The sequence below is a fragment of the Anopheles coustani genome, chromosome 2 (genome assembly GCF_943734705.1).
Source record: "Anopheles coustani chromosome 2, idAnoCousDA_361_x.2, whole genome shotgun sequence".
Lineage (NCBI taxonomy): Eukaryota > Metazoa > Arthropoda > Insecta > Diptera > Culicidae > Anopheles > Anopheles coustani.
Window position 1 is genome coordinate 85,581,881 of NC_071289.1, and position 23,498 is coordinate 85,605,378.

The window sequence follows — 23,498 nt, forward strand, 5'->3', positions numbered from 1 at the left end:
GAGGCTCTTGAAATACGAGGGTTGGGTTGCATATAAGTAGACAATTTATTTTAATGGCTTTCAAATAGTTGCAATTTATCATGGAATAATAATTAAATATACGCCCTTAACCATTTTGCAACCGCTGTAATGCGGGCTTTTGTGGATAACACGGAAAACGATAGACATTGAACAAAAGCGAAAACAATAGCAGAACACAGCTCTGTATGCATTCTCCTCGTCCTTCCGTTGTTCCCGTACACAATTTCAAGCCGACATACTGTTTTGTGGCGCGTCCGACTTGGACGGAATTGCATCTGGATTGGAAAGAGGGTCCAGTTCGGCGAAAAGTTGGTACCATCCACTGAGATCTTTAGTCGTCGTCTTAGAAATTCTCGAGTTCTTTTCCTCGCTTGCCACCTTCCCGCATGACACTGTGCTGGCGGCGCTTTGTTTGGAAAAACTGTTCAACAAACTATTGAAGATATCCGACGCTTTTTCGGATGATTTTGCGCCTGCACCAGCTGTTTCCCCAGTACTCGGTTGTTCATCGTGCAGAAATAGTGCCGTCCTGTCCGCAGGTGGCATTGTCGCTTCAAAGTCCAGGCCTGAGTTGATGAGGCTGCAATTCGTGAGAAGGGTTGAAGGCAAAAATGGTGCCGGAGTGGACATGAAGTCGGAAAATTCATCGTCCAAACTCAGTCCAAGCAGATCCACAGCGCTGCCATCTGGGACATTCTTATGCTCAACAGCACCCCCATCACTAAGATCCGGTACACCGGAAAGAAGTGAATCAATTTCCAACGCTACGTCTTTTAAAATCTTCTCTTTTGGAGATTTTTGCTTTTGAGCCTGTGGTTCAACATCGTCCTTGTATTCATCCTGTAAAAAAAGCTTGGTTATACGATAACATCTTAATTTGAACAAACAACAAAATTGTACCTTAAAGAAAAGCATTTGGTCGTCATCAGCTTGGTCGTGACTTTCCCTTTTTGCAACCTTAGGACATTCTTCTTTTTCCTCCTCGTCCGGATTTGCCTGCGTGAGTTCCTTTAGTATAGAGAAATTATAGTGAGGATCTTTTGCCAAGCTTTTCAGTGTATTTTTATAAGTTTCGTCTGTTTTCTTGGCGAACTGAAGGATGGCATTCTGATATCCAACGAGTGCATGTGAAAACATGTTACATCGCGCTGCCGCTAGGAGGTCAATCTGAAATGATACAGTTAGCGGATCAATCTATACAATCTATCTGGCTTCTATCCTGGTGTTAACACCAATGATTACCTTTTCCAAACAGTCGAGTGTATATTTATCAAACTTTGTCTTCGCGCCCTTCACGTGTCGCTGGGCTTTTCGAAACTTTTCTAGGCCACGGCCTGTGTCCGGATCCAGTTGTATGCTGACCGATTTCATCCAGCTTAATGCCGCCCTGTACTCGGTTCGTTCCTTCTCCATCAATTGTATCGTATGGTGGGTGTCCGCTATTGCGCGCCCCTTGAACGTTTGCACATCGTGGTGCAGTCGCAGCAACGGTACTCGAACGGCAATACGCTGTTGGCCACAATACGAAATCGCTTTGCCGGTAGTGGACATCATCTTACCGGTCGTAGGGCTTTCTTTGCTAACTTCTCGTAGGAATTTTCCCAACGAGTTTTCCTCCTGCGCTAGAATGCATACCCGCTCCTGGTACTGGTCAATGATGCGGTACAGCTTGTTGCAGCTCTCGGCCACCGATCGGAATAGTTCTATCTTCGAGTCAAGCTCCCCATCCGACGATACGATATTTTCATCCTCCTTTGTACCTTCATTGGATAGGGTAGAAACAAAAGATTACAGATGGATTTTTTGATCTTCTTCGCGAACCATATTTGATGTTTGTTTGCTTTCTCACCAAGTTTTCTTTGAACGGCCTTTTTCGTTACCCAAAACTGATGTTGGAATTCAGATTTTAACATTTCGAAGCCTTCGTTTTGATAATAGTAAGTTTTTTCTCACTCCCGCGTATCTGCTACTTGACTACTTTTGCGTTGCTTTAGTAAAATGTTTTATTTTATTTGCCTTTTGTGACTTGTATATCGATTTTTCTCGGTGACTCCTAGCACAACACATATGACAATTGCGACTTGAAGGAGAACATACCTTTTTGTAGTTCATTTATTACAAGTAAAACTTGCGTATGCGCACATGCTCGGTTGTTCCAAATGGAGTCAAAACGGTTTTTCAAAAACACGTGCAGTAACTTGAAATAATTTTAAGCGAGCTGTGTTCAAACATTCAGACAAACGTTGTGTTCACACTTGAACACACGTGCTATTAATGTGTATTTCTAATAATGCTCTCAACTTTCGCTGATATTTAAGTAAAACTAATGTATTTTGAAAAAAAAAATCAATTTACACCAAAAAGAAAACAAGTGGATAGTGGTTGGAGCATACTGAACCTAGCAGTATAAACTTAAGCTATCATACAAACGTCACGAAGCAAAGTGCGGCAAAGCAAGGGTTCTGTGAGGTTGCCAAGCAGATTCCAGTACGCTTACCTAGCAGATCGAGGAAATGTAACTTGAGGCAGGTAAGAAAATGGTGCTTTAAAGTTTTAGTAAACAAGTTCAAGTGGATACATGTTTTGCAAATGGTTAGGCAGTGTACGGTTTAGTGTAGCATGTGTGCGATGAACGAATATAATGTAGCTTTATGTATAAGCTGTGTTGGTTAACTGTTGAGTGTTAGCAGATTTCCTATCACTGGTGCATAGAAAGTTATCGTACAGGCGCCACGAACATTTTGGGGAGTGAACATTGTAGAATTATCAAGAAGGCAGAGAATGGCCTGCTTTTGTAAGACATGAACAGCTAAAATAGAAGATTGTATGGCTAACAAATGCAAGCCAAACCACGGAAGAACCGAGATGCGATGCATTTTCATTCTGTTGCTGCAAAGGGCATACGTGCGAGTGAAAGAGTATATACCCATCTCGTTCGTTACGTGGTGCAGCAATATCGAAGCAGTTAGTTTGCGCGTTACCTGCAGATGTCGCTAATGTAGTCTAGTTCGACAATAGAAGCAGGCTTCTGATTGGTCGGAGCTAAGAGATGGTGAAAATTCGTGAAAATGTGGAAAAATGTAGTTTGTTTCACAAAGAGCATCTTTGGGATTGTTAAATTCAACGTTTTTCGCTGTTGGAAACGAGTTGTAATATCTAAGATAGTGCTAGCAGCATGTACGTAGGAAAATGGGCTCATGGCTTGTACGCTTGATACTCATCAAAATGGCGACGACGTGTCGACCAATCAGCGTCGAGCTATGATGAGCGATGTACATGATCGCAATTTTCCATACATTCGGTCGCGTCAGTGCGCTCTTCTAGAAGTTAGTGCGTCTTCTGCGAGTAAAGTCGGATGGAAAAGTTAGGAAAGTAGCAGCAGCGAATCGCTTTCGAAAGCCTGTGAAAAAGGAAGAAAATTAACACTATTTTGACATGTGTCAGGGTGAAAATAAAGTGAATAGTGAATTCAGTTAGGCAAAGGTGGCAACAGATTATCCGAGTGCGATGGGAAAATCGTCGCCCGCCGCAGGAATCTAGCTGGCTGGGTACGTTTTTTCGCTAGCTGTGGCAATGCCCGTGTGGCAGAAAATGTGTTGGGCCAGGAGAAATAGAGCGCATTGCACTTGTATCGACTTGGACCAGCGGTCAGGGGAAGTTTGTAAGCTGTGGTGGTCTAATGCACCATGTTTTGGAAATTGCATTCAGAACTTCAGCTCGCCAGGAAAAGCATAACAATTGTGTGGTGCATCCTTGGTGTAGAAGGAATTATGACGTGACATATGATTGTAATTGAAGCTCTGAATGGCGGAAGATGTGGACGCCAAGCGCTTGTTGGAAGATCTAGTTAGTTTGAAAACATGGAAATTGAATCCATTCCATTGGCGTAAACTGTCCTTTCTGAAAAAATGGTGGTTGTAAAAAGTAATGTTAAAATCGAATGGCTGATTGAAACATAACCTGCATACCTATTAAAAAACGACGCGGCTCGATCATAGTATTATAGTTAGGCCAAATGTATTTGGCCAAACTGATTTCTCCAAGCCTTATGTATTTTATTTCATCCTAGTAATCATTCCCTTTTTGTTTTCATTTCCGTAGGTCATAGGATTTGCTGGTGGAAAGAGGCAATAGGAACAAAATATTGATTCTAATAATCGTACATTTTCCGTCGCACGCTATCGGTGCGCTCTTCGAACAATGCAAAGGAAATGATCGAAAAAGCGTCTCTCATGTAGTCGACAGTGTGCAATTGGGATATTTGTAATTTTATAAATAATATAAGCCAGCGTAGCAGCAAAAAGTGTGCTGCCGAAACTTAAGGACTTACGACAAAAAACATACACAACATGAGCGCCAGACAGAGTAATGGGGCTTGTGTTGGTAAACGGCGAGGCCGGCCGCCGAAATCGGCCACAATGGAGCGACCGAAAAAATTTCAGTATCACTTGATGAAAAAACCGAAATATTTATGCAAAGATGGGCAGGAAGGTGGAAGCACACCGTCAGAATCGCGTGCCGCATCACCGCAAGGAAGCGAGGAGAGCCGTCCTTCCACCTCCCGGCGAAAAACGATTGCAAAGGGAACAAGGGGCCGAAAATCGACTACCCGTGGTCGTCCGAGTGGCCGGGGCCGTGGAGGGCATAATAATTCTACCAGCCGAAAAGGTAAGTAAACACTGCATTTCATTGAACTACTGTTGTTTTTGTGTAATCCGTTGCATCACTTTCTTCCTGCCTCTCTTTGCGTACGTTGTGTGTGTACGATTGTTTTCCCTCCATTTTTCATTCACTACTTGGACTGTCTCCTTTTTGACAGCTCAAGATGCATAGGGTAGGGTAGCCGGGGAGGGTCAGAGAAAGAGCAACAGCAGGGTGACAGTGTGGGGAAGCGCGGGGCATCTTGTTTTTGATGAAATTCCCTTTTTCGTTACTTCTCCTTTGTATCGCACGTATTTGTATACATTTTTCAAAGTTTGTTTACCGAAGAAAATGGGGTTTGGATTGTTCCGTATAAAATTTGTTTTACATTTACTTCAATAACTTAGTACTTTTAAATATAAAAAAAACTCGGCAAATATTGGAACTAGCATTTCGCTTGTTTGTTACCTTTCAACAATTTAATTTTATGGAGCTGCTAAACACATAATTATTGTTCGCTTCTTGCAGCTTACTCCTACCACGAATCGGAATATCACTACGGTTCTGATTTTGGAGACGACAGCGACAAAAGCGATATTTACGATGACTCCATGCGCTCGGCCAGCGAGTCCGAGGAAAGCCTGGGTCATGAATCGGATAGTGACTTCTCTATGAACAGCTTTGCCGTTGGCCCCGGTGGAGTTGGTGGTAACGGGACACTTTGCTTGAAGGAGCCGAGCCCAGATCCGATCTGGCTGCAGGATCGCGATGTTCCGGAGTTAGAGCTTCCCGAGTCGTCGGATGATCTGCTAGTGCCTACGGAAATTGTACTCAAGTGTGCTTCCATCTACGAGATCATCCGACGGTTTCGGCATCTAGTGCGGCTGTCACCGTTTCGTTTTGAAGACTTTTGCGCCGCCATCTGGAGCGATGAACAGAGTGCCCTCTTGACGGAGCTGCACATCACGCTGCTAAAAGCGATCCTACGCGAAGAAGACTCCCAGCAGACGCACTTCGGTCCGCTTGATCAGAAAGATAGTGTTAACATTGCACTCTATCTAATTGATTCCATTACTTGGCCGGAAGTGTTGCGAAGCTACATCGAAAGCGACCCGGCACTGGATCAGAGCGTGCTTCGGATCCTCGCCTCCACCGAGTATCCTTTCGTTCCGGCCGAAGAACGTTTGTCCGTGCTGCAATTTCTGACCGATCAATTCCTGATTACGAGCGGGGTTCGGGATGATATGACACAGGAGGGCCCGATACATTACGACGACCACTGCCGGGTGTGTCATCGGTTGGGGGATTTGCTTTGCTGCGAAACTTGTCCCGCCGTGTTCCATTTGGAGTGCGTCGAACCTCCGTTGGAAAATATCCCGAACGGGGACTGGCAGTGTAATCTCTGCAAGGCGCATAAAGTTTCCGGCGTTATCGATTGTATATCGAGCCAGGAGAAGCAGGGAATGCTCTGCCGACAAGAAATGCTCGGCTTTGACCGTCACGGACGCAAGTATTGGTTCATCGTCCGGCGTTTGTTTGTGGAGAGTGAGGACGCTTCCCAGGTGTGGTATTACAGCACGGTTAAACAGTTCGAGCTGTTGCTGACAAAGCTGGATCCGGACGAATACGAAGACGAACTGTACCATCAGCTGAACGAGAATCTGCGAGATGAAATCGTGCGCCAGATGACGCTGACGGAAACATTGACAAACCAGCACAAAGGAGTGAAGAAGTCGTATTTTGATGTGGACAATCAGCGAATCGAAAAGTTGCTCGGTCAGAAGGAATCCTCGGATGAACAGCAAGGCCAAGATAAGGAAGACGAAAGGATGCAGGATGATGGTCGCAGCAGTGATGGTGGCGAACATGGGGAAAATGGTTCGAAGGATGCAACAACTACGAAGGAGGAGGAAGATCAACAAAATGCCTCGCAACAGAACGGAGGTGGAGGCAGCAAACACGTGACTCGATCGAAAACGGGATCCCTGATGCCGCGCACGTTCAACTTGGATGATTTGAAAAAGAAAAGCTTAAAAGACGATACTTCCAGCACAAATGGAGGGAATAATGGTGGTACGCCAGGGGCAGCTTCTTCGGGTGATGGAATCGACCGTTTGACAAGACAGAAAGTGTCGGAGCTGTCCAACGGAACACTCTACTTCAAGCTGGGTATGGAAAATGGTTACAAAAACTATATCAACCAGTACACTGTGCATCCAATTGCGTTAAACAAACCGCAGCGCAACGAGGAGCGCGACAAGAAGCGACACCTTTCGCACAAATTCTCGTTAACGCAAGCGTCCGAGTTCAAGTGGTTGGGCGGCGGCCTGTTCGGTACCCAGCAGCAAATTGTGACCACCATCCGGCAGACGCTGCTCGCTCTGGAGCAATCGATAGCTACCCCGTTTATGCATCACAACTGGAATCGGGTCCGAAAGACGTGGATTAACGCAATCGGTACGTGCACGCAGCCGAAAGACTTTGTGCGCACGATGTGCATCTTTCAGGCGTGCCTTCGGGGCGTGGTGTTTGCAAGCGTTTGGCACGAGCAGTTGGGTCACACGAAGATGTATCGCATCACGTCGGCCGAGCGGGAGGAGAAGAAAAAATTGGAAAAGCGTGAGAAACGCGAACGGGACGACGAAGAGGAACGCAACCGGACGGCGGTGAATTTCGTCAAGTATTCGCTCGGTTTGAAGCACCAGGTGTGGAAGCAGAAGGGCGAAGAGTATCGCATCCACGGCCAATGGGACTGGGTGTGGATGGGGAACGGGCGGCGAAAGAAGACCGTTGCCGGGCGGATGACGAACGACGTTGCCCAGATGGTTTTGCCGGTAGTGCTGACGGAGACGGGTCAGCAAAAGGTGCAGAAACTTGACTTGAGAACTTACGAAGCGTTTCTTCGCAGCAGAAGCACGCAACATGAACAGGGGGAGGAGAACGACCCGCTGGAGGAAGATAAGGAAGACCAAACCCGAAGCGAAGCTAACCCGGTGGAATATCTGACAGACATTGACGCGTTGAACGAGAAGCTGCTGCCGAAGTTGAAATCAATCCGAACTTTCACCTTCCCGCAGCAGTTCGTCGGTCCAATCGATGTTTCACAGGCCTTAGCAACACCTCAGGGGAGGGTACTCTATCCGAAAGTGTGCCGGAAGTGTCCCTTACTGGACGGATTGTTGCAGCGACGTATGAACCTACGAGACGCGGAAGAACTTCGCATCAAGCATGCCAAGGAGCGACAGGATGAAATTGCTTCGGGAAGTGCCGACGAGCCCCCGGCAACGATCATACAGAAAGATGCGCCAACTGTCATTACGGTACGCGTCCTTTCGCCTAGCGAGTGCATCGAAAAGCAGCTGTTACGAATCGTGAACAGTCGGGCAGGCAACGGCAGTGGCGCTGTCGTACCGAACCCGAAACCCCACCTGTCGGCCTACCAGCAGCATCTCCGCAATCGGCAGTACCGGGAGAAGCTGCACGCATTGGTCAACGAGGCACAGCGGCTGCGGGTTAGGTACAATAAGCTAAATCGTCTGACAACACAAACCACCTGCTACTCCATTGAATGCTGCACCTCGAGTGGTGCGTCCTGTTTCTCACCGCTTTGCCGACAGAAACAAGTGGTTCGCGCCAAGCTGTTCGATATTCTCAAGCAAATGCAAGTGATGGAAATTCAACACAACTCGCAGCAGTCGTCGGCAGCTGGGGCTAGTGCTGCCACTTCCGCTTCAGGTACTGCTGGCACCGGTGCTCCTTCTGCGAAGTCAATTCTGGAGCAGAAACTAATGGAGGTGAAGAAAGAAAGTTTCGAGAATTTGTTGTCGAACTTTTCCGTCAGTCTGTTCAAATCGCTTAACGATGACCTCGAGCGATCAAAGCGCACGATGGTGGACTTTGACGAGCAGATGATGGCCATGTTGGCAGTGAAAGTTGAGCCGAAGCAGGAAATTACGGCGGAGGAGGAGCAGACTGGAGGAGAGAAGGCTCTAGATCCGCTCAATTTCAGCGAAGTAGTAAAAGAAGAAGTCGTCTGTAGCAGCGGCGACACAGATAACGCAATGATGGATGTCACCACGACGACGATGGTGGATGCACCGAAGGTGGAGGACAGCTCATCCTCCATGCCGATGAACGAAAATTCCAACTCCAACTCTATCGTGTCGGAGGGTGGCGGCGAAGGTGAAGGGCGTGTTACGCGTTTCCGTGGCCGTTCTCGAACAAACAAGACGGCAACCGAAGATCAAGCTTCCGGTGGTGTACCGATGCCGATGGATGTCGTGGTACCGAAAGAGGAAGAGTTTGCCAAACCGATGGTGACGACGGTTCGTGCACCAAACCGTCGATTCGGGCTACTTGCGAGGAACGTTAAGAAAGAAGATCAGGACGAGAAGGAACAAGCACCCGATGGAAGTGTCCGGGTGTACACCGTGAGCAGCACGAAGGGTAAGGTTTACCTTAAGAAATCTCTCCCTGGATTGAATGCCAACGGCGGCACAGTCGCCGGTACCGTAACTTCCGCGGACGGGAAAAGCAAACCGGAAGGCAAGATACCGGTGCTTGGTAACGGAAAGCCGCGCTACCCGGTCGTCAACTACTTCCGTACGAAAAAACCAGGGGTATCGTCGATCATGGTGCTGCCGAAAGGCGAGCTGTTCAAGCTGGCGAAGCACGGCGGGCGGCTGCAAGTCGCTGGTTTTCATCATCTGGCCAAAACGAATACATCCGTGTGGCCGTACCCGTGCTCGAGACCGCTCTTCAAAACGTGCTGGCTGTATCGTAGCGTCAATCTTACCTCGCTGGCAGCGGTTGGAATGCAGCTGCGCATTTTATGGACCTGCCTGCGCTGGGACGATATGGCGATGAAGCCTGCAACGCCGGACGGGAAGATTCAAGTGACGACCGAGTCGGAGATAAAATCACTCGAGTTGCTACGCCACCGGCACGTGGGAATGTTCAACGAACGGTTGGCGTACCTGAGAAGGAAGGTACTCATTCCACTGGAGCTACCAAAAACGGTTCGAGGTAAGCGGGGATATGTGGTCTATTTATCGCCTTTAACACCGGTTTCAGTTCGTTGATTGAAGTAGAGCTAATAAAAAAAAAAAACTTGTTTCTACTTCTCGCAGCAGAGGTTCAGTCCATCCGATCAGGATTGCGTAAACGGAAGCGTGCCGAGTCACCGCAGCACACCGAACCCCAGGTGACGGAGGAATGGGTCGAGGAGGACCAGCTGGAACTGTGGGAAATCAAACTGTACGGCGAGCGGCAGGAAAGGATGGCGGCCGCTTCGGCTACACCGGTGACGCGCAACAGCACCGGAAAGCTGCCCTCGAGTGGCAACAACCGGCTGAACAGTGACTCTTCCTCGACCGCATCGATGGCAGGCTCGGGAGGATCGGCAGTCAAATCGGCCGCGTCAGGCAGTGGGGGGGTCAAGGCGTCCCGGGAGGAGATTAACGAAAAGATGGAACAACAGCTTCGGCTACAGCGGGCAGCACGCAATCAAAATAGAGCAGTCGAGGTTAAGCAAGGTAGGTTGCTAAGGCGCGTAGCTGGATGTTTTTGTTTTATAGATTATATTTTCATGTGTTTTTTATACGCGATAGACGCACCCAAAGGAAGCGGTATTGTTCATCGAAAGATACTGGTGAAAAATCCCGATGGTACGACGAAAATTATCCAGCAGAGTATTCTTGCGTCTTCGGCGCAAGGCCGACAATCGCCCCAACAGCAGCAACAGAATCATCCGACCACATCGAAACCGGAGCCACAAAAGGTTCAAATAATTCGCGGCCCGGACGGTAAGGTGAGCGTGCGTGGTCTCAATCCAGGTCAGCAGCTTATCCAGACTCCAGACGGCAAGTTGCACGTGCTCAGCAGCAATCCAAACTGTAAGTATTTCGTGTGTTGAGGTGGTTTGATTGTTTTTTAATTTTTTTTTTGTTATAAAATCTAAACTCTTCGGAGCTGTTGTTGAATTGTACTTTGTGAATAGCCTCTATTTCGGTTGCTTAGCGGTGAGATAATTGGTGTCCTCCTAAATAGCTCTATACCAAAACCCACAGTAGTAAGAGGTTGTAATTATTTAGACATGCGTGCAGCATTGTCATATGATTGCAATCAGGAGTTTTCTATATTCATCCTCATTTTTTCTAACAATTCTAAGACTTGTTTCACTAAATACTATTCTTCATATTGTTTTTCATAAAAGCTTTACATATCTTATAAGGGATGTGTTAATTGATCTACATGGCCTAATAATTTTATTTGCGAAACTACTGTTTTAATACTTTTATTAAAGTTCAGTTTTGATAGAGTATCTTCTTAGTTGGCGTAACGGCCGTCTTCGGTCATGCCCCATTATAGTGGCTTATTACACTTATTCCGTTTGCGTACGTGGAAAGTCAGTCCTTTCGTACAGGGAAGAGTCCGGTCTCGGTTGGGATTCGAACCCAGCGAGAAGATCAGACCGACAATAGCAATGCAATATCGAAATATACCAATAATCAAACTAGATAAAACATGGTCGATCTCGCTCACTGTCTACTGTCTAGACTTCCCGGTGTCGCCTTGAGAACAAATGAAAAAGGGATAATTCATGCTTAAAAGCTAATATATTTATATTTTATTCGTCTTGCAGCTCCCAAACAACTCATCACTAGAGTTGGGCAAAAAATTGTAAAAGTTGGATCGACGCAACAGCAAGGAACAGCAAACTCTTCAACCGCAAGTGCAACAGTAACCAGCAGTGGAGCCCCGGCCAGTCCAGCCACACCGACACAACCACATATACTGAACAAAGGGGTCACTGTACGTAATGTGCTAGGCTCGCCATCTGCTGCAAGTACACCTCAAACCAAGAATGTGGTACAGCGACAAATCTTGAATAAGGTAATTGAATAATTCCGTTCAATAGGATGCACTGTTTACTAACTGGTATGTGATATTTCTCTTCTTATTCAGGTACAGACGGCCAGCAGCAGCCCTGCCCAAGTTGGAGGCCAGTCGTCGGTTCAGCAGATCGTTACCTCGACGGCAGGAAAAATCATCATCAACAACCAGGGCACCGTACAGAAGGTTATTACGAGCAGCGGTCAGCTGTTGACCACCACTACGCCCGTGCAGAAGGTCGTCACGCAGTCGAACCTCCAGCAGCTGCTTCAAGGTACGCTGCCGGCGGGTCAGAAGGTGATTGTGGAACCGACGGCGGCTGCGGTGGCAGCAACTACTGCCGGCTCGACGGGCCAGTCATCGCTGCAAACACAGAAGGTACTGCTAGCCACGACTCCCGGCCAGCCGACCAAGCAAATTCTAATCCACAATGCGAGCGGAGTGACGGGCGTCGCTGGTTCTCCACAGCAAATCATCATCAACCAAGCCGGCCAGAAGATGGTTCAACAGATCGTGGCCACTCCCGGCCAGCAGATCATGATCGGTGGCCAGCGCATCATCCTAAACAGCGGCCAGAAGCTTGTCAGCAATACTCCGCTGCAAATTCAATCCCAGCCAGCCACTGTAGTATCGATGGCCTCCGGCGGACAGCTGACGACGACGACTACCATGCCACAGATACAAAAGGTTCAGCAAATTGTTACCACAGCCCAGCCAACGGTTGCAACGGCGACTCATCAGCAGCAGCAGCAGCAACAACAGTCGCATCAAATACAAATTCAGCTCCAACAGCAACCACAAACAACGATGCAGACCGTCGTCACGTCACCACAGCAGCAACAGCAGCAGCAACAATCGGCGGCAATCAGCCAGGCGCAGAGTCTGGCACAGCAACTGTCCAGCGGGAAGCTGCAGCTGGCCACCGTGAACGGTCAACAGGTGTTGCTGCGGCCGATCAGCAACAACCAGGCACAGGTTGTGGCCCACATCAAAACGCAACCGAATGGCACTGCGCAGATCATTCCTGTAGCTAACTTGGCAGACCCGCAGGCACAGGCTCAACAGCAGCAGCAGCAACAGCTTCAGCAACAGCAACAGCAGCAGCAACAACAGCTCCAGCTACAACAACAGCAGCAGCAGCAGCTTCAACAACAGCAATTGATACAGCAACAGCAAATCTTACAATCTGGAGGCGTTGCGGTGCAGCAGGTTCTTCAAACGACGGCCGACGCGAACAATGTTGTGATGCAGCAACAACAGCAACAGAACCAAATAAGTACCTCAGTGGAGCAAACATTGCTCAAAGACCAACCGCCCGGTACGGTGATTAAGTGCGTTACGGCTCAAGTCCAGCAGGAACACGGCCAAGGGCCTCGCATCGTACTGCACGGTTTGACAGGTAGTGACTTCACTCCGGCGCAGTCGGCACTAGTCCAGCAGCAGGTTAAGCAGCAGTTGTTGCGAGGTGAGTACACAAATCCTACCCAGAGGTGACTGCGGGCCGGAAAAAAACTAATGATCCCTTTTTTCTTTTACTCGTGTTTTCTTTCCAGCGCAAGAATCGAACGGCCGGCAGTGTGTGGTTGGACCGACAAAGATCTACCTCGCCATTCAACCGGCTCAGAATCAGATGGGCGGCGCTGTCGCAGCCGCCGCCTCCGTTGGCGGTCAACCTCCCCCCCTCGCTCCGGTTCAAATCAAACATGAACCCGGAGCAGCAGCAACACCAATACAGATCCACCATCAAGTAAGTCGTTTCTAGGCTTCCTTAAAAACTCGCTTTACATCTTCCCTACATTATCCCACCCCTCCCCCAACAACCAAATCATCCCCAAACTAGATGCTCCCTGTCTACTACCGTATCGTACCCTGATGCGTTACATTTAACAAACACAAAAACACGCTTTGGAGCGTGTAGTGCGATGAGTGGAGGATGGGAGATTGCAAAACACTCCTTACTTGTTTACGATCATCATCAATAGAAGCATCGCTGTCCTATGACACCCCCCAACAAGGCAGGTGCAGGAGCTACATATATGTCTACAAATCTCGCCTTCAAGCGAGATGTTGCACGTCACAAGAATGAATTCCTGTTTGCTCTGGCAAATTCCTTACCTTAAGTACCTTGGCGTGTTAAATCCCCTGCCTGCCAACCTTGCCACCCTCGTTTGTCCGGTCACATGATGCGCTGCATGTTCTCCGGCACTAACAACACAGTATAATAAGTTTGAGGACATCCAAATGAGACACGACAAATACCTTCTTCCATCGACATCGTATACTGTCGACTGAAAGATGTTTTTCTTTTTTTTTTAATAACATTTAAGCTCAACAAAACTTAAGCAATATTTATTTTGTCTGTTGACTAAAAGTGTCTCTGTGTATCCCACGGGGTTCAAATAGTATGTACGGAAGATGTAGAGACAACAACAGAAAATGTGGCTGCTAGGAAAACATTCTGGACGCTTGCCAATACGGTCTGCCTGAAATTAAGTATTTAAAAGTAGATTAATTTTTTAACGCGTATGTGTAACCCCCCCTGTACTTCGAATTTAAGTTCAATGTTAAATGTTCGGCAAGATATTATTTGTTTACGATAAGTTTGACCATCAAAAAAGTGCTGCATTAACAGTGCGGGTGTGGATTTCTGCTCTCCGCAGTCTGGTTTATTGTGAAGGCAATAATACTATACATGACAAAATAGTTAGATTTTTTTTCTCGCTGAGTTTGCCCATTGCTGGGTTTTAATATTAATATTGACGAACTCTATGAATGCTACAATTGTTAATCTACGACTATTTGCAGTTAGACGAAAGGTCAGGACTAATAATGTACATATAATAACGTATCAGGCAAGATTCGCCATTAATTTTAATATACCATTGATCACGTAACCATCAATCGCAATAAAAAAACTACAATCTATATTATATTATTTTGAACATAACAAAATGTTGGGGCATTGAGGAGAAGTTCTGAGATAGCCTTCCCAACAAAAACAAATTTGCACTAGCCACTAGTGTTTCCTTTTTGTGTGCAGCAGCAGATAACGGAAACGAAGAAACGTCACACACATGACATGTGCAGTTTATATAATTCTAAATTCAAGCATACACCAATAGTGATCTAAGACCTACAATGGAGTCTCGACTTATGTTACTACAAGATAAGGACGATGTCATTACAATAACACACTTTTTTACTTGAACCGCGGGCATTAGAGAGCAAAGATTGAATATAATGACACATGGAGGATCCCATGAATCCGATGTGGTACAGCTGTACGAACAAATGAATTGGCTCATGATAATTTCAACTGAATCAGCTAACAGCCGGAAATGAGATCCTAAGAAATATAGCATTTCAACTCATGGAAGCTCAAAGACAAAAAGAAAACAACTTTGTTTTATGTGGAACAATATGATATAAAGTTAATATGTTCCTTACAGTATTTATCTTGCCGGCACATTCTTTAGTGTTATGTATTACATTTTTAAAGCATTGTTGGCAACAATCGATGTTTCGCACCATTCCGATTCGTTTTCCCTGGATGCGTTCCCTGTGATCCTCAACACAAGAACCAAAGCGATAATGCCCTCTATCAGCTAGGGCTTAATATATATAGATATATGTGTTTTTTTCATGGCATTCTAAAATCGAATGCTGAACAATAGAAAATTTCAGAATGGCCAAAGTGTAGTTTTGGGTTGTCAATCCATTCCATTCTAAAATCATTTTTTCCAACAGGCAATTAATTATCATTGAACAAGCTTAATTTGACCAGGTATTGAAATCGATCGTTACAATGACAATTAGAATGTTATGTTAACCGATCATTCGGCTCCTTTTTCAATAATGTGTCCTTATGTTTTGCATCCATATGCAATTTTGCTGTCTCACCTAATGTATTCCATAGTATCATCTACAATATGGCCTGCACCGTGAAACTTAAAAAAGTTCATGTCAAGGATAGCAGATTGACCGTATTGTTGTTCGATGTCCACTAGCAGCTACCAATTTGGATATCATCATTTTTAGCCTTTTGACTGTATCAAAAGTAGTATCTCTCGAGAATAAATTAAAATGTTGATAGTAACATGTAAGGAGGATCAGCATAAAATTATGCAATTTCATTTGATTGCATTTTTGGTCTGGAAGTGGAATCAGAGAGGGATCCAAACGATTACTCCGTCTACAATACGTTTATCACAACTGACTGGTTGTTGGGAAGTTTCGCACGGCTCCGTTTAGAAGGCAGACAAAAATACAATACTATGCTTTTTAGTAACAAAACTACTTTGTCTACAAAGTTACTCATTCAAACACGTGCAGTTCCGAACCCCACTATCAACGACAAGAAAATAAGAAAGGTCCGTCATAAAAAAAAAATTATGCCTATTTTTTATTTACGATGTAAAAATTAGTGACTAGAAAACAACACTATACCCAATAGTAGGTTCGTGGATATGTAGGATAAGCGAACGATAAGATACAGAAACAAAAACAACAAACTAATGAAGAATTTAGAAGAATACAACCAAGAATCAACAAAGAATGAAACTTCTAAACGATACACAATTTAATAAAAATACAAATAAGCAAGATTAACAGTAACAATGAATCTTACAAAAACTTACTCCGGTGTGTGTGTGTATTGTCAATCTCTTTATCTAGTTTTACGCGTAAAACTCTGCCGATTGCGATCATTTATCCTTTCACCATCCTTTCGTTAAGCTTTGTTCCTAACCGATTGTAGATTCTGGTAGAAAGTTCCTTTCTGTTCTCATTAATTCTCAATCTACCATCACACGCCGCACACGACACCACCGGTTCACGAGCGCCGACCATCACAACCGTACAACGGAGGAAAACCGAAGAGCGAAACGGAAAGAAAGGAAGCCACATGCTGCTTTGTAGAAAGGATACATGCTGTTTTTTTTTTAAACCTATTTCTTAATGATGGGCAGTAGCACATAGCAAAGCAAACTGACCAATTTAAGGGTACAGAGGACGGAATCGAGTTTAACTTATAATATGTTCCAAAAAGGGACTAGAATTTCATCACATTATTTATACATGTATATTTCCTAAAAGCTATTAGTAGTAACGTTTCCTAGTTTAAACCCACTCCAGATTGAGTGCATTAGTGATAGTAAAAGTGTTTCACTATTGAACCCCACAATCAGTATGGCGGTATATTTAAGTGCAGAAACCGCTAAAAAATAACCTAACGGTTGGCTGGCAGGGTTCACATCTCAGCCTTGTGGGGGGCTTAGAATATCTTCAGGAAGATTCGTTATTTTTCGCTCATTATGTGTTAATTTTACTAAGTTGGTCGTTTCTTTTGCCTCCCAAATTGCCTAAGAGCTTAATAGTTTTCTTTACTTATATTACGAAGTTTTTTTTAAGCTAAGTCAAACCAGAATGAAACCAGTTCAAGGAACTGTTTTCAGGCAATCTTTCTGGACTGCAATGGCAGTGAATAATGTTTTGTTAGCTTTTTGGTACGTTTTAACATTGGTTTTAAATTTATTTTAACTCACTGTCTTCAATATGCATACATTGTTGTGTTTCTTTTGTTTGCAAATCATTTTTAATTTTTTTTTGTTTTTTCATGCATATTCATTTTTTTGCTTTAATTTTTGTTTACAATGATTTTTTTTCTTTAATTTACACTGCTCTATTGTGTCTAAAAGGAAAACGTTGGCCCAAATGCATACAATAACTATTAGTCTCTTTCACCTCTACCACCACCACCACTACCACCACCAACCACCCTTGTGCGCCGCGTATTCCCGTGTTCGCCTTTTGATCGCAAAACATTTCCAGTTCTCAGACAATTCGTGAATCTGAATGAAAAAAAAACTGATGTTACCACACTTTGGCTGAGGAACACAATCAATGGAAATAAAGAAAAGCTTCCGCGCTCAAGTACACACACGTCACGTCATCGATCTCTGACCGACCAGCCGTTGCAGTAGGTAGCCCCCGAAATCTTTATGGGGTGTTTTTCTTTTGTGGTAGGGTCAAATTCGTACAAAGACAAAGCAGAATTGGAAAGCGTAATTGCGCTACGCTTGTCCGCTAGGAAAGTAGATCCAGTACCGTTAATGATTCAAAATTTGTGCATTTTATAGGAGCATCGAATGATGTCAAAGATTAAATTATGTCGAGGCCCTTCAATTAGATCAGTGTTTGTGCTTTGCTTACGCGATTGCTCATTTATGCTAGGGCGTGCTGTTTTTTTTTTAAACGAAGAAAGTAAGGAAAATTAAACGAGATTGTACTACAGGGAATTATTGTTTAATTGGTCACCTCTACCCTCTCCTATTTAGTTCCTTTTCAATGTATCTGTTATATATTTTTTCTGGATGCACATTAATTTTAATTTTACAATATGTTAAGCTAGTGTGGCACACCTTTTGTTGTAATTTTCGCACCCTACTTCTATTCCACGTTTGGAAATTCCAGAATGTGGAGGAATCGGTAGAAAATATATAAAAAAAAAACAAAACATTCCATTAAAGATAGGAAACAGAGCATAAGCAAATAGAAACAAGAAGGAAAACAACAAGCTCATTCTTTTGGCAGAAGTAGGGTAAGGTTTTCAATACGTAAAATCACGATTGATATAAGCAAAGACTACTATCCTATTGGCAAAGCTGTGGCTACCTTTCTGTATTTAAGCTGTTTTCCACTTTCCACAAAGTATGCGCTTTTCTGGCTTCCGTCATCTCTTTCTCTCACGGTGTCTTGAAACATATTGTGCTACTTTCTGGCGCCTGATGGGAAGGAGGAATATGATGGTGGCCTACTGTGTGAACAGGTGCGAGGTCGGATCCGACTTTCTCCTCTTATTGTATTTACTTACTTACTGTAACTTTTATCTGGTCGGAGATCGGTGGATTACGTGTAAAAAACAACCAAAAACTGGAAAGAAAATCCCTGTTTGATATCGAAAAAAAAAACTCAGAGCAATCAGCATTGTAACGTCGCCGTCGAGAGATGTTTGTAATGAGATGGTTTGCGATCTTTAGGCGTGACACGGGTTCATTTATATTTTTTACAACGTCCTTTATTAATGCTGTACATTTTTACCTTTCATCCATGCTCTGCTACCCCGTGTGTGTTGTGTGTCGTCGTAATTGCACACTCGTGGTCGAATATTTCTATTTGTTCCCGTGGTTCCTCTACGATCAACAATACAGCAGGAAAGCTCCGAGGCGATTGCAATGGGCGCTGAAACCGGTCTGTCGGAGGATGGTGGCAATACCATCATAACGGCCGCTGCTCCCAGCAACATCATCAACACGATTCCCGGTACCAACACAGGCGGCATGATCGTCGATGACGGCAAGCCACGCATCCTGTCGAACATTATCATCAACGGTGCGAACAGTGCATCATCGCCAATTAATCCTCTCGTGAAAAAGGAGCTCATCCAGAAGGTGAGCAATAATCTAAGTAAGCAGCAACAAAAGCTATCACAAATGCCAATCACCAACGCGTTGTCAACGGAAACGGAAACACCGAGCGAAATACCACCAAATGATGGTACGAGTGGGACGAAAGAAGGATCCGGTGAAGGCGGTGATGAGGGTGAAGCAAACGATGGAAAAGATTCCTTCGTCGTCACACCCGACTATATCCAACAGAGTGAGTTGTCATTTTTATTAGTCCGGTATTTTATATATTTTCCGTATTGGTCCATATCGTAACGTGTTTCTAATTCGGTTGTAGCCATCAAGAATGCACTAAAGCAGGAGCACCTGAATCCAGAGATCGAGGAAAAACTGCTCAACCTGCAGCGCTACCAGGAGAAACAGATGAAGACGGAGGATCGACCGGATCGGACGATCGCATTGCAACACAACTACAGCAACATGACTGGCAATCGCAGCGAATCGCACAGTCACGGCAGTCGGGTGCGGAAGCGCACAACAACACGTGCCGATGACGATGACGATGAATGGCAAATGGATACCCCGAAACGAGCGCGAGCCTCGAAACCGGCAGCGGGTGCAGGAGGAACGGTGGCGGGTCTGTCGTCTCCTGGTGGTTCCGGCGGTTCCCCACGCGTCAGCCGTGAGAGAAAACATTCGAACAGTGAAGCGCAAAGCTCTCCCAGCATCACGACGACCACCCCGTACAAGAGGCGTACCATTTCCGGTCAAGGTCTGGCCGGTTCACCAGCCGGCACGCCGCTTAAACTGTCCCCTGGTGGTGTGGTACTTTCATCTGAAGAAAAATCTCCTTCGGCACCAGCTATTCTAACGACTGGACGGAACAGAAGTAGTGAGAAACGCAAAACAACGACGACTCCGGTATCTTCGAGTGGCTTGAGTGGCCAACAGCAGCAACAACAACAGCCCCCACGACAGAGCAAACTGCAGGTATGTCGTTTCAATCGATCCTGCCCGGTCTTCGCCCTCATCCAAATGATTTCTCTAGCACTTCATTCAACTTGGTATCCTCCATTTCAATTTCTGAATAATCCCTGGTTTTATCTGTCTGTTGACTTACTTCCCTACTTTTCCTTAATTTAATTTTCGGGCTTTTATGCACATACTCTCTGGTGCAACAGTCGTCGGCCTATATAGTGTGGGTTACGATGCTGAAACTATCCTGTTCTTTCGTTTCATTATTGTTAATTTCTTATTTTTTAGAGCTTTCGCCCATCATCGCACCGTTATATTGTAATCACTCATTATTTTAATTATTATTACTATATTATTAGTTTAGCTTTTTTTTCGCGAACACCGCAAGAAGAGCACAGCAACACAATTTGTAATTGCGACCGAAACCCTTATCTCTCTCTCTGTGTGATTGTTCTTTTGCGCTAGGCACAATTGAATCGTCACAAGGAACAGTTAAAGAAAGACATGCTCAAGAAACGATCTCATCTCGAAAAGGATTTGCAGGTTCAGATACAGCAGGAACTCTCCGTCGAGGCGCAGTCGTCCGCGTCTTGCACAGTTGTGGCTCGGGCGGCGTCAGCATCGACGGGTGTTGCGGGATCGGTGACACCGGCTGGTACGAAATCATCATCCTTCTCCCCTTCAACCTTGGCCCAAAACCAGCAGCAACAGGAAGAGCATCATCAACCGAGCCATCAGGTATCGTCCAGTACTGCAGCAGCACATTCTACGACTAGCCGTCGACAACCGCAACATGCTGCAGCCGCCGACGATGCCCATCTCGATGGCTACGACGATATGCTGGCGCCGCCCGGCGGCCCTAGCTCAAAGCAAGCGACGGATAAGAGTTCCTCAACATCGACCGCGACGACAACCACAAGACGAAAGTAGGTTTCTAAGCGCTAAAAAAGCTTCGAGCTAGAACTTTGACTTGCTAGCTGCGACTTGCGACTAACACTACTCTATCGATTGCTTACAGAACAATTGTAACTGGTACGCATGCCTCTGCTACGGCTGGTTCCAAACGCGGGGGTCAAAAGAATGCCAGTCCCGGCAGCAGTGGTGGCGCATCAAAGGCAGGTGGCAATCGTTCCTCGGGGGCACGTGGCGGAGGAGGAGGATCAAATCAAACCCGCCGGGGTGCAAAGAAGAATAGCAAGGCCCAGACGCATTGCATCTGCCAGACGCCATATGATGATTCTAAGTAAGATTTTGCATTCACATCAACAAGGGGGAAAAGGAGGTAACATTCACACACACACATAACCACAATCGTTTGTCTTTTCTCCTAACCTTAGGTTCTACGTTGGTTGTGATCTGTGCAACAATTGGTTCCATGGAGACTGCGTTGGCATCAGTGAAGCGGAGTCGAAGAAGATCACCGAGTACATTTGCGGCGAGTGTAAGCACGCCCGGGACACGCAGGAGCTGTACTGCCTCTGCCGTCAGCCTTACGACGAATCTCAGTAAGTATTCGTTGTGGCTAATGCAGGTGGGGGAACCATTTTCTTGATCACCATCTTTGCATTCTTATTGTCTTTCTTAAAGATTCTACATTTGCTGTGATAAGTGCCAGGACTGGTTCCACGGACGGTGCGTTGGAATATTGCAATGTGAGGCGAATAATATCGACGAGTACATATGCCCGAATTGCCACAAGAATAATGCGATCAACTTTGCCAACATGAAGGCGCTGAGTCTCAAGGAGTTTGACAATCTAAAGAAACTTATCAAACAAATTCAGGTGGGTAGTCATTTGTGGGTTTTCGTTTTTGCGTAACGAATTTGTGCAGTCAATTTGAACAAATTGATTCTCATCTTTGCTTCACAATATTCAAATAAACTAGAAAGAACTGAATGGTTATTCTGCTGAGTATAAAAAAAAACAGGTTTTACTAAACGCGACGATATCAAACTAAACAATCCACCATAATTTTATTTCGCGCCGGTGCAAGTTTAAAGGATTTTAATCGGTCGGGTAAATTTGTCGGAAAGATCAGTGTACAGGGGGTTTCGAAAAAGAATTACCTACCTCGTTAAACCTCGGTGCTAAACGATTAATTCCGATAGGCCTAAACTTAATTAGTGAGTTATAAGATAGGCCAGCTGGTTTGTTTGGATTTTATAAATGCAGATTATTTTACCCAATACTTTACGATCTAACCTTTTCAGTGCTGTCTCAGAATGTTGGCACTCAAACATGAGAAATAATTTTAACATAATAATAATCTACTGCAACGATTCACCACGCAATCTGTACATATCAACAGTTCTTGATAATACTTGAAGAAACGTTTGTTTTTTATCTCTTTCTATATCTCGTTATAGCAACATAAAAGTGCCTGGCCATTTATGGAACCGGTCGATCCAAACGAAGCACCCGATTACTATCGCGTAATCAAGGAACCGATGGGTAAGTATTTAGTGACTGCAATGACTTCATTGACGGTGATTTTACTTTTTTGTTTGCCTCCCTTCTTTGCAGACCTACAAAAAATCGAAGGCAAGGTCGACAGTAAAGCCTATCAGACGCTGTCAGAGTTCATCGGTGACATGACGAAAATATTCGACAACTGCCGGTATTACAATCCAAAAGAATCACCGTTCTTCCGGTGCGCGGAAAGCCTGGAATCGTTTTTCGTGCAGAAGATCAAACACTTCCGCGAGCATCTGATCGATAAGAACGACGAGAGCGGCGGCGACACTGCCGTTGGAGAGGCCATCGGAGGATCCATTGCCGAGGTAGGGACGATCTTAATGGACGTGACGGCTGCCACCAGCTCCACCACAGCGTAGTTGTCTCATAATTCCATTCTGTACCGATACCTGCTTAAGCCAGGTGCCTCGATGTGGAGTAACGTGGAAAGTAACGTAGCATCAAGGAAACAAACAGGAATGTAGGGCGAAATCTCATGATGAGGGGAAAAAAAAAGCTCGTTTACACATTGGTATGCACGATACCAAGCAAAATCAACGGGTGGAGTAGATCGGTCTTTCAAGAAGCAGGTACTTGTTTTTCTAAACTTTCCCATTAGGAGATCTCCCGATCCTCGTCTTCAAACGAGAATTCGTAAATAGTAGTTTTTTCTTACTTCAATTATTTAATCCGTTTGACTTTACTTTCGCAGCAAATAAATTTACCGGATGTAAAGAAAACACAAAAAAACACCACATATACGTAGTTTTAACAGAGTTTTAGCAGAGATTTTTTTCGGTTAATGTGTGTCAAAGCAAAATCCATAGCGTTTGTTGCAAAGGGGAAACAGAAGATCATAGATTGCACATATTCATTAATTGAGTTTATATCAGTCAAATATGATAGTACTAGATAATCAGTTCTAGCAGTTCTATTTGAAATAGATCAAACCAAATGTAACTGGCCAAGAGCAACAAATTCACAGATTTTATCTAAGTTCACTTTACATTATGCACAAAATAAATGATCTATGGTACATATATTTTTTTTTATTAATAGAGTGTATCCAATACAGCGGATTTTGAATGTAGAGTCAAGAGTATATATAT

At 45.0% G+C, this 23,498-nt stretch overlaps 2 protein-coding genes across 5 annotated transcripts; one reads left to right on the top strand and one right to left on the bottom strand.

Moving 5' to 3' along the window:
• Positions 1-73: 73 nt before the first annotated feature.
• LOC131263745 (islet cell autoantigen 1) lies at positions 74-1,989 on the bottom strand. The gene is made up of 4 exons (XM_058266002.1): positions 1,871-1,989; positions 1,264-1,781; positions 922-1,188; positions 74-861 (listed from the first exon to the last, which is right to left on the bottom strand). Exons 1-4 carry the CDS (start codon positions 1,932-1,934, stop codon positions 247-249), a joined length of 1,464 nt encoding a protein of 487 aa, XP_058121985.1. The 5' UTR covers positions 1,935-1,989; the 3' UTR covers positions 74-246.
• Positions 1,990-2,508: 519 nt separating this feature from the next.
• On the top strand, positions 2,509-23,427 carry LOC131266202 (nucleosome-remodeling factor subunit NURF301). Of its 4 annotated transcripts, none has more exons than XM_058268596.1 (16): positions 2,509-2,550; positions 4,123-4,689; positions 5,191-9,687; positions 9,792-10,196; positions 10,272-10,556; positions 11,306-11,556; positions 11,629-13,021; positions 13,110-13,303; positions 18,765-19,212; positions 19,297-19,949; positions 20,400-20,860; positions 20,953-21,177; positions 21,272-21,439; positions 21,522-21,717; positions 22,302-22,386; positions 22,459-23,427. In XM_058268596.1, exons 2-16 carry the CDS (start codon positions 4,371-4,373, stop codon positions 22,767-22,769), a joined length of 9,891 nt encoding a protein of 3,296 aa, XP_058124579.1. In that variant the 5' UTR covers positions 2,509-2,550; positions 4,123-4,370; the 3' UTR covers positions 22,770-23,427. The 4 variants fall into 4 exon arrangements, with proteins under 4 accessions (XP_058124579.1, XP_058124578.1, XP_058124581.1 ...); XM_058268595.1 differs by lacking the exon at positions 2,509-2,550 and adding an exon at positions 3,323-3,569; XM_058268598.1 differs by lacking the exon at positions 2,509-2,550 and adding an exon at positions 3,323-3,569 and having other exon boundaries at positions 20,469-20,860.
• Positions 23,428-23,498: the final 71 nt, after the last annotated feature.